The sequence below is a fragment of the Oncorhynchus clarkii genome, chromosome 10 (genome assembly GCF_045791955.1).
Source record: "Oncorhynchus clarkii lewisi isolate Uvic-CL-2024 chromosome 10, UVic_Ocla_1.0, whole genome shotgun sequence".
In the NCBI taxonomy this organism is placed as follows: domain Eukaryota; kingdom Metazoa; phylum Chordata; class Actinopteri; order Salmoniformes; family Salmonidae; genus Oncorhynchus; species Oncorhynchus clarkii.
Window position 1 is genome coordinate 50,820,051 of NC_092156.1, and position 15,650 is coordinate 50,835,700.

General features: G+C 38.6%; 1 protein-coding gene across 2 annotated transcripts in view; it reads right to left on the bottom strand.

Moving 5' to 3' along the window:
• The window catches only part of LOC139418734 (carotenoid-cleaving dioxygenase, mitochondrial-like), a 101,328-nt gene extending 85,952 nt beyond the window's left edge, over positions 1-15,376 (bottom strand). Inside the window, exon 1 of one of the 2 annotated variants that reach the window (XM_071168400.1) lies at positions 15,071-15,376. In XM_071168400.1, the coding sequence (XP_071024501.1) occupies positions 15,071-15,098 (28 nt within the window). In that variant the 5' untranslated portion in view covers positions 15,099-15,376. The remainder of the gene's footprint in view (positions 1-15,070) is intronic. The other variant, XM_071168401.1, reaches the window with a different exon arrangement.
• Positions 15,377-15,650: the final 274 nt, after the last annotated feature.

A 15,650-nucleotide genomic window follows, 5' to 3' on the forward strand; every position in this document is an offset into this window, starting at 1 on the left:
ATATGGGGAGGAACGGGAGAAGAGCTGTCAGACTTTAGGGCATTACTCAATGACATTGAGCCCAATCTCAAATTCACTATTGAATGTGACTCTAAAAGTGTTCATTACCTCGATATGTGAAATGAGAAATCAAATTAAACTCTGTTTACAACACTGTATAGAAAGGAAACACACAGAAATACTAAATTACAGGGGGACAGCTTCCACCTTGAAGCATTAAAAAGAGGACTTCAAGAAGCCAGTTTTTCAGACTGCGCCATATATGACACTCCACAGAGGTCAATATAGAAAAAGCAGCAGAGATGTGCAATAGGATTCTAAAAATAGGCTACTTTCCACAATGTGTGGATGAAGCTCTTCATTTGGCATTGGGAAAACATGAGCTGAACTTCTACTAAAATGACCCATTAGAGCTAAAGAACACTCTGTAATGTTCACCGCCACATATACTTTGAACTCACAAAAGTGGGAGATGCTGTCAAGAAACACTGGCATGTTTTATCATCGGACCCAGCTTTGACAGCTGAATTTAAGAATCCCTCTCACAGCTACACTGCTGCTATAATTAATTTAGTCACTTCCTGTTGTACGGAGAATAAGGAAGAGCTTGGGTTTCTTTATTTGGAAAGTTAGTTGTTTAAAAGAATATGGTAAAGTTTTTTGTAGCTACCTAGCTTCTTATGTTGGATGACGTAACACAGTTGGCATCAGTTGCTGGGACTGCATGTATCTTTCCAGTTATCCTGCCGACCAAGGACGGGTCTGAGGAGCTTTTTGGCGTCGCAGCTAGCCTAGCTGCTAGCTAGCTGGACATCAAGCTAGCTAGGTGTTCTAGAACGCTGCCTGCAATATGGTTAGCCAATGTGGCTGGGACCGCGGATTGTCCCAGGTTTGTGGCTGTCTAGATCCCTGCTGTTTGTTGTTTTTAATTTTTCCCCATGATCTGCCCTGTCTGGAACTGCGAGGAGTAACATCCTAAGATACTTTGCTAGCTACCATGACAAAGACCAAAGCCGATGGGAGTACCGTTGAGGACAGTGCCAGTGGTGTCTTTCTATCACACGTGAAGGATCTTTTAAACAAACAAAAATAAACCTATAAGCAGTTGCTACAACAACAAGAAAATAGTTTCAAGTGTTTTGTCCAAATTCTCATGGATTCTACTAATAAAATAATGGAATACCTGGCCAGAGAGGTCCAGGACCTGAATAACTGTTTACAGTTCTCCAAGGGTGAGCTCGACGAGTTGAAACAGGAGAACGGCAAGATGACAGTAATCTGTAAGTCATTGAGAGAGGACATCAGTTCTGTGTGTGAATCCATGATAACAATGACAGATAAATTAGACAATCTCGAGGGACAATCAAGGCGAAACAACATGGCTGTGGACGGAATTTCAGAATCTCCACATGAGACCTGGATAGAGTCTGAGGACAAAGTGAGGGAAATGATCTCTGAGAAATTGAAGATGGACCACGGGAAGATTGAGATGGAGCGCGCCCACAGGACTGGAAAACCCACCACCGGCCCAGGTGAAAGGCCCAGGCCGATAGTGGTCAAGTTCCTGAGGTTCAAAACAAGGTAGCTGTTCTGCAAAGAGCCAAGAACTTGAGAGGAATCTTCCTCAACAAGGACTATCCTGAAGCTGTGCGCCAGAACAGGGAAGAACTGATCTGTGCGTGAGGACATTCCATACATCCTCATTGTCTATGACAGGCTCATTGTCCACCATCCCACCCAAAAGCCTGGAAGGGATGAGAGAGCCAAGCCTTTTGGGTTCGTAGCCTCAACCCCGTTTTCTCTTGCTTTGTCTGCTCTTTCAATATCATGTCTATCTCTGATAAGCTACCCAGGAAAGGGCTGAAAATAGCCCATATTACTATATGTAGCCTTAGAAATTGTAACGGATTTCCTCCTCTTCGTCTGAGGAGGAGTAGCAAGGATCGGACCAATGCGCAGCATGGTAAGTGTCCATGATACTTTAATAATCACTGAACATGACAAAATACAAAAATAACAAAGGAAATGAAAACCGAAACAGTCCTGAATGGTGACACAAACAACAAAACAGGAAACAATCACCCACGAAACACAAGTGGGAAAAGGCTACCTAAGTATGATTCTCAATCAGAGACAACTAACGACACCTGCTTCTGATTGAGAACCATACCAGGCCAAACACAAAACACAACATAGAAAAACGAACACAGACAATCCACCCAACTCACGCCCTGACCATACTAAAAGAAAGACATAACAAAATAACTAAGGTCAGAACGTGACAGAAATAAGGGTCATGAAATCAATCATTTGGTAACATGAGATAGCATTCATATATTAGCCATTTCTGAGACTAGATTGATAATTATATAATTCATTTGATGATACATCAGTAGCAATACAATGATATAACATGTATAGACGAGACAGAAATGCTTATGGGGGAGGAGTTGCTGTATATTTTCAGAGCCATATCCCTGTAATGCATAGAGAAGATATTATGTCAAGTGTTATTGAAGTGTTGTGGTTGCAGGTTAACTTGTCCTTTTCTTTTGGGGTGTTGCTATAGGCCACCAAGTGCTAACAGTCAGTATCTAAATAATATGTGTGAAATGCTTGATAGTGTATGGGATGTAAACAGAGGTCTACTTTCTTGGGGAACTGAATATTGACTGGTTTTCATCAAGTTGTTCACTCAAGAGGAAGCTTCTTACTGTAACCAGTGCCTGTAATCTGGTTCAGGTTATTAAATCAACCTACCGGGGTGTTTACAAACAATACAGGAACAAAATCATCCACATGTATCGATCACCTCTTTACTAATGCTGTAGAATGTTCTAACGCTGTATCCGTACCCATTGGTTGCAGTGATCACAATATAGTGGCTATATCTAGGAAAGCCAAAGTTCCAACAGCTGGGCCTAAATAGTGTACAAGAGATCATACCAAAGATTTTGCTGTGACTCTTAAGTGGATGATGTTAAAAATATTTGTTGGTGTGATGTGATTAATGAGGAGCATCCAGACACTGCACTTGATGAATTTATGAAATTGTTTCTTCCAATTATTGATAAACATGCAACTGTTAAGAAACTGACTGATACAACTGTTAAGGCTCCATGGATTGATGAGGAATTGATAAACTGTATGGTTGTAAGAGATGGGGCAAAAGGAGTGGCTAATAAGTCATGCTGTACATCTGACTGGCTTACTTACTGCAAATTGAGAAATGATGTGACTAAACTCAACAAAAAGAAGAAGAAACTTTATTATGAAGCCAAGATCAATGATATAACTTTGGAGTACATTAAATGAAATTATGGTTTGAAAGACAAATTCAACTCCATCTTTCATCGAATCAGATGGATTATTCATCACAAACACATTTGATGTTGCCAGTTATTTTAATGATTATTTCACTGGCAAAGTGGACAAGCTTAGACAAACAGTGAGCAATTATATTCATGCATTAAAAAAACAAATAATGAAAGAAAAGCAGTGCAAGTAAGAATTTTGTGAAGTTAGTGTGGGAGAGGTGGAATAATGACCAACTTCCTGGCATTGACAACTTAAATTGAAAGCTACTGATGATGGTGGCTGACTTTATATCCACTCCTGTCATATTTTTAATCTGATCCTAGAGGAAAGTCTTTGTCCTCAGGGCTGGATGGAAGCCAAAGTACTTCTGCTACCCAAGAGTGGTAAAGCGGGCCTTTACTGGTTCTAACAGTAGACCTATAAGCTTGCTGCCAGCTCTTAGCAAACTGTTGGGAAAAAAAATGTTGTTTGACCAAATACAATGCTACTTCTCTGTAAACAAATTAACAACAGACTTTCAGCAAGCTTAGAGAGAAGGGCACTCGACATGTACTACACTGACACAAATGACTGATGATTGGTTGAAAGAAATTGATACTAAGAAGATTGTGGGAGCTGTACTGTTAGATTTCAGTACAGCCTTTGATATTATTGACCATAACCTGTTATTAAAAAAACTTAAGTGCTATGGGTTTTCAACATCTGCCATATTGTTGAGTCAGAAGTTTACATATACTTAGGTTGGAGTCAATAAAACTCGTTTTTCAACCACACAAATTTCTTGTTAACAAACTATAGTTTTGGCAAGTTAGGACATCAACTTTGTGCATGACAAGTAATTCTTAAAACAATTGTTTACAGACAGATTATTTCACTTGTAATTCACTGAATCACAATTCCAGTGGTTCAGAAGTTTACATACACTAAGTTGACTGTGGCTTTAAACAGCTTGGAAAATTCCAGAAAATGATGTCATGGCTTTAGAAGCTTCTGATATGCTAACTGACATAATTTCAGTATACTGGAGGTGTACCTGTGGATGTATTTCAAGGCCTACCTTCTAACTCAGTGGCTCTTTGCTTGACATCATGGGAAAATCAAAAGAAATCAGCCAAGACTTCAGAGAAAAAAATTGTAGACCTTCACAAGTCTGGTTCATCCTTGGGAGCAATTTCCAAACACCTGAAGGTATGACGTTCATCTGTACAAACAATAGTACGCAAGTATAAACACCATGGGACCACACAGCCATCATACCGCTCAGGAAGGAAAATCGTTCTGTCTCCTAAAGATTAACGTACTTTTATGCGAAAAGTGCAAATCAACCCCAAAACAACAGCAAATGAACTTGTGAAGATGCTAGTGGAAACAGGTACAAAAGTATCTATATCCACAGTAAAACAAGTCCTAAATCAACATAACCTGAAAGGCCGCTCAGCAAGGAAGAAGCCACTGCTCCAAAACCGCCATAAAAAAAGCCAGACTACGGTTGCAACTGCACATGGGGACAACTTTTTGAGGAACTGCCCTCTGGTCTGATGAAACAAAAATAGAATTGTTTTGCCATAATGACCATTGTTTTGTTTGGAGGAAAAAGAGGGAGGTTTGCAAGCCCAAGAACACCATCCCATACGTGAAGCATGGGGGTGGCAGCATCATGTTGTGGGGGTGCTTTGCTGCAGGAGGGACTGGTGCACGTCACAAAATAGATGGCATCATGAGGATGCAAAATTATGTGGATATATTGAGGCAACATCTCAAGACATCATTCAGGAAGTTAAAGCTTGGTCGTAAATGGGTCTTACAAATGGACATTGATCCCAAGCATACTTACAAAGTTGCGTAAAAATGGCTTAAGGACAACAAAGTCATGATATTGGAGTGACCATCACAAAGCCCTGACCTCAATCCTAGAGAAAATGTGTGGGCAGAACTGAAAAAGTGTGTGCGGGCAAGGAGGCCTATACTTTAAACCTGACTCAGTTACACCAGCTCTGTCAAGAGGAATTGACCAAAATTCACCCAACTTATTGTGGGAAGCTTGTGGAAGGCTACCCGAAATGCTTGACCCAAGTTAAACAACTTAAAGGCAATGCTACAAAATACTAATTGAGTGTATGCATACTTCTGACCCACTGGGAATCTGATGAAATAAATAAAAGCTGAAATAAATACATTTTCTCTAGTATTAATCTTACATTTCACATTTTTAAAATAAAGTGGGGATCCTAACTGACCTAAGACAGGGAATTCTTACTAGGATTAAATGTCAGGAATTGTGAAAAAGGGAGTTTCGTGAATTCTCGTGACACAAAACCTCTCTCATTGTTATTCAAAGTGGAGATTAACCTAGGTTGTATTCACATCCTACCATGCCCTTGTCTGTATGTTATACCTTGAATCTATTCTTCCGCAACAAGAAACCTGCTCCTTTTACTCTCTGTTCCGAAAGCACTAGATGACCAGTTCTTGTAGACTTTAGCCGTACCCTTATCCTACTCCTCCTCTATTCCTCTGGTGATGTAGAGGTTAATCCAGGCCCTGCAGTGCCTAGCTCCACTTCCATTCCCCAGGCGCTCTCTTTTGCTGACTTCTGTAACCGTAAAAGCCTTGGTTTCATGCATGTTAACCTCTTAAAGCTAGGGGGCAGCATTTTCAGTTTTGGATAAATAGCGTGCCCAATTTCAACTTCCTGCTTCTCATGCCAAGAATATAAGATATGCATATTATTAGTAGATTTGGATAGAAAACACTCTGAAGCTTCTAAAACTTTTTGAATCATGTCTGTGAGTATAACAGAACTTATGTAGCAGGCAAAACCCGAGGACTAACTGTTCAGAATTAAACAAAATTAGGTATCTGTCTGTTCAGTGATTTCTCCTTAGCAAACAATATTTTTTAGGAACTTGTTTTCAGTTCCCACCACTTCCACTGGATGTCACCAGTCTTTGGAATTTGGTTGAGGTTATTCATTTGTGCAATGAAGAAGTACAGCCATCTAGGAGACTGTTGAGAGATGCGCAAGACTTGAAAAGTAGCTTGGTTTGTTGTCTTCCTGTATTGAACACAGATAGACCCCTCTTCAATTTGATCGATTATTAACGTTTAAAAATACCTAAAGTTGTATTACAAAAGTGGTTTGAAATATTTTGGCAACGTTTATAGGCAACTTTTGAAATATTTTGTATTGACGTTGCGCATTTTGGGAGCTGTTTTTTTCTGGATCAAACGCGCCAAATAAATTGACATTTTGGATATATATGGACGGAATTAATCGAACAAAAGGACCAATTGTGATGGTTATGGGGCATACAGTGGGGCAAAAAAGTATTTAGTCAGCCACCAATTGTGCAAGTTCTCCCACTTAAAAAGATGAGAGAGGCCTATAATTTTCATCATAGGTACACTTCAACTATGAGAGACTAAATTACTTACTGTTACCTTAAATTGTAAACTGTCATAAAAAAACATATAGATTCAATGTGGTGGGACTATGTCCACACAATGGTGCTAATTTAAAAAGCTCACAAAATCTCTGAAGAAGGCTGTGTGGCCGACATGTAAAGCTTATTAAAGAACAGTGATGCTATCAAGATCGGTGTGTGGGTTTCTTATTTTTTCTCACTTTATTCTACTGTTACCATGCACCTGCAAAAAAAGATAGCTCAGATGTGCGAGTGCCTTTTGATTTAAAAAAGAGGATATCAAAAATTAGACTACTTGGATAACAACGTTTACATGACAATGTTTTCTAAAGTTATTGTGATCATTTCTCTCTCACACACACACACATTTACTATCACTAACTAAACAGAAATCAAAATGTCAGCTAGCTAGCTGTAACCAACGCCTACAACAGGTAAAAGTTAGAATGTACCATGGAGGATTAGCCAGAGAGCTAACATTAGCTAGCTCAAATTAGCTAGCTACAGTAACTAGATAGCAAATATTTCTTTGACGTCCTTCTCCCCAACAAACCGCTGCTTTAGTTACAAAAGTAAAACAAGAATGCAGGAGAACAGGGACTACAACTTAGCAGTCAAATATTTTCAAAGTATATTGCATACATTTTGAGAAACAGTTGTTTTTCAGCTTTGTTGTTTTGTAGCTTACCATGCGCTCTGTCCCAACTGCCATATGGAATGTTGATGGACCTGCTCAAGCAGACTGCATTCGCGAAGAGATCTATTGCTGCGCGTGAAGCACAGTTTCCAATCCAGATTTTAGCTGGAACTTCTGGTTCTTATTTGTAAAGGTTTTATTGCCATGTTGGAAGACCACCACATTAATTATTCTGACAACAGCCGAGCGGCTACCCCAAACTGCATGATAACAGTGACTAAAACTAGTTGATTCATCAACACGGTCATTTTCTGTGGCATATTTGGCTGCTCTAACAAGGCAGGAAAGAAAACAGGAAAAAAATATACATTTACAGATGTCATGAAACACTATTGGTGACACCAATGAGATAAGACTCAAGAACTGTCAGAAAAGCTAAGAAACCTTTTTGCCCGTCAAGACCTGAACAAAGACAGCTGTCAATACAGGGTTTACTACGTTTATTTCATCACTGGTAAGTCAAGTCTGATCGATTTCAAGTTTAATTTAACTGTTATGCTAACCAGGAGTTAACACCTACCCTAAATTACCCAAAATGAGCTAGCTGGCTCGATAGCTTGTAGTCTAGCTATTAACATGTGTCACCTGAGTTTCAAGTTTTGGGGAAGAATGTGGCCTTTGATTAACCTTTCATGCAATTCTACTACACTTTATATGACATTAGCAGAATCTTTGTTGGTCCAGGCCTACTCTTCTGACACTGACAACAGATAAATAAAAGTGACCTTGTCTTGAAAGCAACCATGTGCTCTAGGCCGAAAAGGGGTCCTGACTAAAAGGGATCCAGCTTGTCAAATTAATATAAACAGTTATTTTTTTGCATTTCAGCTAACCTAACTAACCCTTAACTTAATTATCCTATCCTGCTGTTTACATTTTCCCAATCTGCTATGAAATGTCAAATATTATGTTCATTTTACAAAAGCTGGATCCCTTCTAGCCATAACCATGAAAAGGGGGGACGCAAATTCATAAGAGGGGGGGAAATGTAAGGACATGACATTATAGGACAAAGGCATCAATGAGACAGGACAAGTTGATGTGTTGACTATTGGTTGTTCCTGCCCAACAATATTTTTAATATGTATATGACAATGAAACACCTGAATTAATTAAAAACAACCAAGGACTTCAAAGCCCTGTTGGTATAGGTAACCGGAAGAAGTGATATTCTAACATCAGGTGTGCTTCTCATATCAAGACACCCATGTCAACTGGATTCCCACTGTGAAGATGAGCAATGCTGCATCAGCTTCTACTTCTACTCGGTCCTGTTCCAGATACGAAAGGAGACATCCCTCAGTTATATGAGATGGTTGTCATCTGCTGTACTTTGGACAATCTGAATGGTTCTGTTGTGCCATTTAAGTAGAGATTACATTCACCTTGGTGTCAAGACAAAAGTGCCCCCTTAAACTGTATGAATATATACAATGTAATTTCGAACTTGTAAAATACTATTGTTGATATTGTAAACATACTGTACTTTAATAATAGGCTATTTTGTTGTATTGGTGAAATGAAAAGTATGTTGTCATCTCTGCTTTGCCTAGCCCCATTGAATAAAAAATATTTCTTATAGCCCAACTATTGTCTTTCTTTTACACATTTAGCATAGATAATGTCATTGTTGTGATAGTCTTGGTAATAGCAGTTGTATGTTTTAAGTTAAGGATCCCATTATCTCCTCTTTCCAGACATTTCACCACCTAAATTACAAGGGTTGGATATGTACTGAACAATTTAATGTCAGCACAAGTAATGTAGCTTCAAACATTGTCTATTGGTATTGTTTTTAAATTGAACATATAGCTGACCAATGTAAACAATGTGCGAGTAAAGCTATTCTCTGCTTCAGATGCACAATATCAAGGGGTAGGCTGTTACGGTGACTACATTACCACGAAACCGGCAGTCACGAGTCATGAAGGCTGTCAAATTACACATGACCATTTAGTCATGGTAAATTAGGCTTCTCCAAGCTCTGATGCTGCTGATGGTCATTAGTAGACTACAATAATTGATAACTGTCTGGTACTCAGCACTCTATTGTTCCTCTAATCACCCTGACATCAATGCAAATGTAATTAAAAATTGAATCAAACTCTTAATGAGAGCCGATGAGCTCATGTTACACAACATTTCTCTAGGCTTTGCAATTGTGTGAGAAAACAGAGTGATTGACTCTATTAAAACTAAGAGGATCCCATCAGCTTTCTATAGGCTAGGCCTCTCCCTAATGTCAATATGCCGTGTCCATTGCTGTTTTGGTTAGTCATTATTGTCTTATTTCACTGTAGAGCCTCCAGCCATGCTCAATATGCCTGTCATGACTTGTCCTGATCAGGTCAGGTTACAGGAGACCACATATTATCTCTTAACCCCAACAGAGGAGGAGAGATCTAGGGGTCTGAAGATGTGGGGGTTTTATGACCCCTCACGCCCCTGGTAAATCTCAGGCCACAGACAAATTCCTTTGTTCTGTTACTATGGAGAACCAGCCTCAGAACATTAAACATGAAATAAAGGGACTTTGGAACAATGGTTTCCGTCAGCCAAAATGGTGGTCATGACAATAGATGGAATATGAAAATGTCATTTTTGTTTTGTTATTAAAGGTTAATAGATGACGTTAATACGAAAACACTGTAACGTGAAGAGTTTTCCTAGTATATGTTTGATGTTTATACATTGTACGTTGTATGGAAAATATCCAAATCAAAGAGAATGTTTTGGGAAAGATAAAATGTGAAGTTAGTTGTCTAAAATTGGATTTGAGTCAAATCTAGACCTTGCCCTCATAACTTGGTACACCCAGAGAATTGCCCTAAAGGCAGTTACGCCCACTTCTGACCCAAGGGTATAAAACCTGTGAGTAAAGAATTTACAGGAAAACTACGTGACCCAAGTTTCTACCCAAGCTACGGATGAGTAGCTGTGTCTAAGCGGGTGAATTCAAGTCGAACCACCTAGCCTCCATCTCCCATCGAATCGTGGTAACTACACTGTTTCATTCCAACGCTGTGAGCTCTGAGCTACAGAGTTGTCTGTCCTCAGAAGACCCCTTCCAGAGCAAGGGTGAGGGAACAGACTCCTAAGCCAAAAAGACACTGACATCGGGAGGACGATCAGAGAGGTGCCCCAAACGTAATTACATCATTATATTCTGACCCATAAGAGCGGCAGTTTGGGGCAAGGCTAGGGTCAGAATAGCATAGCTGACAAATTCACCCAAATGTATATCTGTCTCGTGTACCTTCTTTTTTCTCTCTCTCCTTGAAATCCCAATTTTGGGTAACACGCGCCATAGTGTGTTGGCTCGTTATACTAAGTTCTAATCAATAGCCTATAATGTGTTTTGTCTATGTGTATCTTTTATCATAATTTTAGCTTTTTTAGTAAATAAATATCCAACTAAGATTGGTGTGGTACGAACTCATTGGTGAGACCCGGGGCAGTGCAGATTCACGGACTATACGGCGTTCAGAACGAGATTGCAGGTTAATTAGCGCCTGTTGTAAAATCGATATTCTGATATTCTTTGAGTTAATTTGGGAAATAGAAACTCAATAAAAACTAGTTTTCCCATGGTCCCCCAGGTTAATGTGTTAATAATTGCTTGATTCAGTTAATCACGCAATTAGAAACTTGTAATCATTCAATGCGCAACAGTCGTCACATTAACTAATACAACGTCACGACATGCCTTGGCTTGCCCTTTTGTTCCACCTCTCACACGTGGTGACCTCACCTGGTTTAAATGGTGTCTCTAGAGACAAAATGTTAATGGGATTTATCTGTTATTTGAATGATTAAAATATTCCACCCTGAAAACATATAATTGTATGGAATTGATTAGAATTAATACAATTATAATCAATTAATGTGTAGTTCTACTCAGAATTAAGGTAAAACAATATAGGAACAGGATAGGAACATTTGCTATCTAACTGGGAGTCTCCTGAGTGAAAACATCCGAAGTTCTTCAAAGGTAAATGATTTAATTTGATTGCTTTTCTTATTTTTGTGAAAATGTTGCCTGCTGCCAGCAGAGCCTAGCATAGAATTATGCAATGATAAACTTACACAAATGCTTGTCTAGCGTTGGCTGTAAAGCATATTTTGAAAATCTGAGATGACAGTGTGATTAACAAAAGGCTAAGCTGTGTCTCAATATATTTAATTTGTGATTTTCATGAATGGAGGATTTTGTAGGAAGATTTATGTCCGCTGCGTTATGCTAATTAGTTTGAGGCTATGATTACGCTCCCGGATCCGGGTTTGATAGTTGCAAGTTAAGTTAAAGCTAGGGGGCAGAATTTTCACTTTTGGATAAATAGCGTGCCCAATTTCAACTTCCTGCTACTCATGCCAAGAATATAAGATATACATATTATTAGTAGATTTGGATAGAAAACACTGAGGTTTCTAAAACTGTTTGAATCATTTCTGTGAGTATAACAGAACTTATGTAGCAGGCAAATCCCCGAGGACTAACTGTTCAGGTTTTTTTTTCTTCCCCCATCTCTGTTCACTATATTGTCTTTACCATTGGATATTTAATAGTAACCAATTTTCAGTTCCTACCGCTTCCACACGATGTCGCCAGTCTTTGGAATATGGTTGAGGTTATTCCTTTGTGCATTGAAGAAGTAGGCCAACTCGGAACTGGAGACGCTTTTGTGAGTTGCGCAAGACATGAAAAGCAGAGCTGGTTTCTTTTCATTCATGTATTGAATACAGATTGCCCCGTCTACAATGTGATCGATTATTAACATTTAAAAATACCTAATGTTGTATTACAAAAGTAGTTTAAAATATTTTGGCAAAGTTTATAGGCAACTTTTGAAATATTTTGTAGTGACGTTGTGTTTTTGTAAGCTGTTTTTTTCTGGATCAAACGCGCTTTATAAATGGACATTTTCGATATATATGGACGGAATTAATCGGACAAAAGAACCAATTGTGATGTTTATGGGACATATTGGAGTGCCAACAAAAGAAGCTCGTCAAAGGTAATGCATATTTTATATTTTATTCCAGCGTTTTGTGTAGCGCCTGCTACGCTAGCTCCTTTGTTTACTGCAGGTGCAGATGGGTGCAGGCTATAAGATAATATCTTCTTATGCTTTCGCCGAAAAGCATTTTAAAAATCTGACATGTTGGCTGGATTTACAACGAGTGTAGCTTTAATTGAGTATCTTACATGTGTGATTTAATGAAAGTTTGAATTTTATAGCATTTTTTTAAATCTGGCGCTCTGCATTTCCCTGGCAATTGGCCAGTTGAGACGCTAGCGTCTCCCATATCCATAAGAGGTCATTAGAAGCCTCCTCCCTAAGTTTGTTTTATTCACTGCCTTAGCACACTGCCAACTCGGATATTGGACTTTACCGCCTAAGTTATGAAATAGGGTATAAAGTATCAGCCTACTTGGTGACACCCACAGAACCACTATTTTTGCACAAAAATGAATTCTCACACAAGTTTTCGAATACCACTGTCCATTCCGATATTCTAATATTCCTATAACGTACCTGTCCCTATATTCTATTCTATCAACAGATGTTTCTGCATTAAAGCATACCGGAAGACAGTGTTTACAACATATCCTTCAGAAGGTATTCATACCCCTTGACTTATTCCATATTTTTTTTGCATCACAGCCTGAATTCAAAATAGATTTAAAAAAAAATGAATAATCACATGTACACATATACCCCATAATCACAAAGTGAAAACAGGTTTTTAGAAATGTCATGCACATTTATTGAAAACGAAATACAGATATATCTAATTTACATAAGTATTCACATCCCTGAGTCAATACATGTTAGAATCACATTTGTCTGCGTTTACAATTCTGGGTCTTTCTAGGTAAGTCTCGAAAAGATTTACAAACCAGCATTGTACTATATTTTTCAAGGTGGTTGTTGATAATTGCTAGACAGCCATTTTAAAGCAGATTGAGGTCAAAACAGTAACTCGGCCACTCGGGTATATTCACTGTCTTCATGGTAAGCAACTCCAGTGTATATTTGGACAAGTGCTTTAGGTTATTAACCTGCTGAAAGGTGAATTCATCTCCCAGTGGCTGGTGGAAAGCAGACTGAACCAGTTTTTCCTCTAGGATTTTGCTTGTGCTTAGTTCCATTCCTTATATTTTTCATCCAGAAAAACTCCTCAGTCCTAAACGATTACAAGCGTACCCATAACATGATGCAGCAACCACTGTGCTTGAAAATATGGAGAGTGGAATGTGTTGTATTGAATTTGCCCCAAACAAAACACTTTGTATTTAGGACAATTGATTTGCTTTGCCACATTTTATGCAGTATTATTTTAGTGCCTTGTTGCAAACAGGATGCATGTTTTGGAATATATCAGGCTTCCTTCTTTTCACTCTGTCAATTAGGTTATTAATATTGTGGAGTAACTACAATGTTGTTGATCCATTCTCAGTTTTCTCCTATCACAGCCAATGAACTCTAACTGTTTTAAAGTCACCATTGGCCTCATGATGAAATCCCTATATGGTTTCCTTCCTTTCCAGCAACTGAGTTAGGAAGGTTCCCTGTATCTTTGTAGTGACTGGGTGTTTTGATACACCATCCAAAGTGTATTTAATAACTTCACCATGCTCAAAGGGATATTCAAGGTATATTTTTTTTGTCATACACTTCTACCACGAGGTGCCCTTCTTTGCGAGGCATTGGAACACCTTCCTGGTGTTTGTGGTTGAATCTGTGTTTGAAATTCACTGCTCGACTGAGGGAACATACAGATAATTGTATGTGTGGGGTACAGTGGTGAGGCAGTCATTCAGAAATAATGTTAAGAACAATTATTGCACACAGAATGAGTCCATGCAACTTATGACTTGTTAATCACAATTTTTTACTAGTTATTAAGGCTTGTCAAAACAAAGTGGTTGAATACTTATTGACTCAAGACATTTCAGCTTTTTGTTGTTAATGAATTTGTCCAAAAAAATATAGAAAAACATAATTCCACTTTGACATTGTGGAGTATTGTGTGTAGGCCAGTGACACACAATTCCAATTTAATCAACAAAATGTGGAAAAATAAATACTTTTGGAAGGCACTATGTGCTTCCATTGCAAACAAGAAAGTAAACATACTTTACAGCCAGCATTGTTATAGTCTCTATGACCAACATGTCTTGTCTTTCAGTCAAACAGGCTATTCCAGATTAACATTTGTATTTGCCACCTGTTTTTAGTAAGGACAGGATACACACCCACACAGAGGGAAACAACAGTCACGTGCAGCTATAATATGCAGTAAAATAGCATAGGAAACAACAGTAAAATTCACATATAATAAGCAGTAATATGCAGCTATATGCTGTAAAACGTAGCCTAGCAAACAACCGTAAAATGCAGCTATAATATGCAGTAATATGTAGCCCAGGAAACAGCAATCACATGCAGCTATAATATGTAGTAATATATAGACTATGAAACAACCAATATGCCAACAGCTGTAGTCTGGGCAAAAACAGTCATATTCAGCTGTAGCCTAGGATACAAAAGTAATATGCGGCTATAGGTTATAGATAAAGAGATTAAGATGCAGGATTAACCTTTAAAGAGGAGAATAACCTTACCTGATACCTCAAGCTTTACTGGTGGCATGGCTTGACTTAGAACACTGCTGCTGCTGTGTGAAGAATGCTGTGTGTGGAATTCAGTTAGCTACAGAAGTCTACTGTCCTTTTATAGAGAAAGCTTTTTTTGCTAGTTGGGCACTACACTGCTCGCTAGTGAGCTACACACTCTACTGGCAGTCAATATGGAGGCGGTGCATTATATAATCCTGGTATATAACCCATTGCTGAGGAACAAAGGGACAGGGAGGGGAGAGAGAGTGGAAAGAGAGCCAGCATCATTCAGGGATGAGAATACAGAGACAGTTATAGAACAGTCCCTTTTCTGATCTTCACACCAGGGTCAGGGGTTCATTTCAATGTATAGAGGCAGAGAACCATTGCGATAGGTCCTATTTCACTGTAGTACTTTTTTTTGTTTACTTCCTGAATTGAATGAAATGACTGCTTCTCACAGGCAATTCTTGTAGTTTTAAGCATTTTTAGATACTTTTTGCATGTTGTTTCCTAGTATGTGCAGTGCTTTTAGGCTTGAACTTGAACCTTTAGGCTAAGTCATCTTGTAGTGGGAAGTGATTAT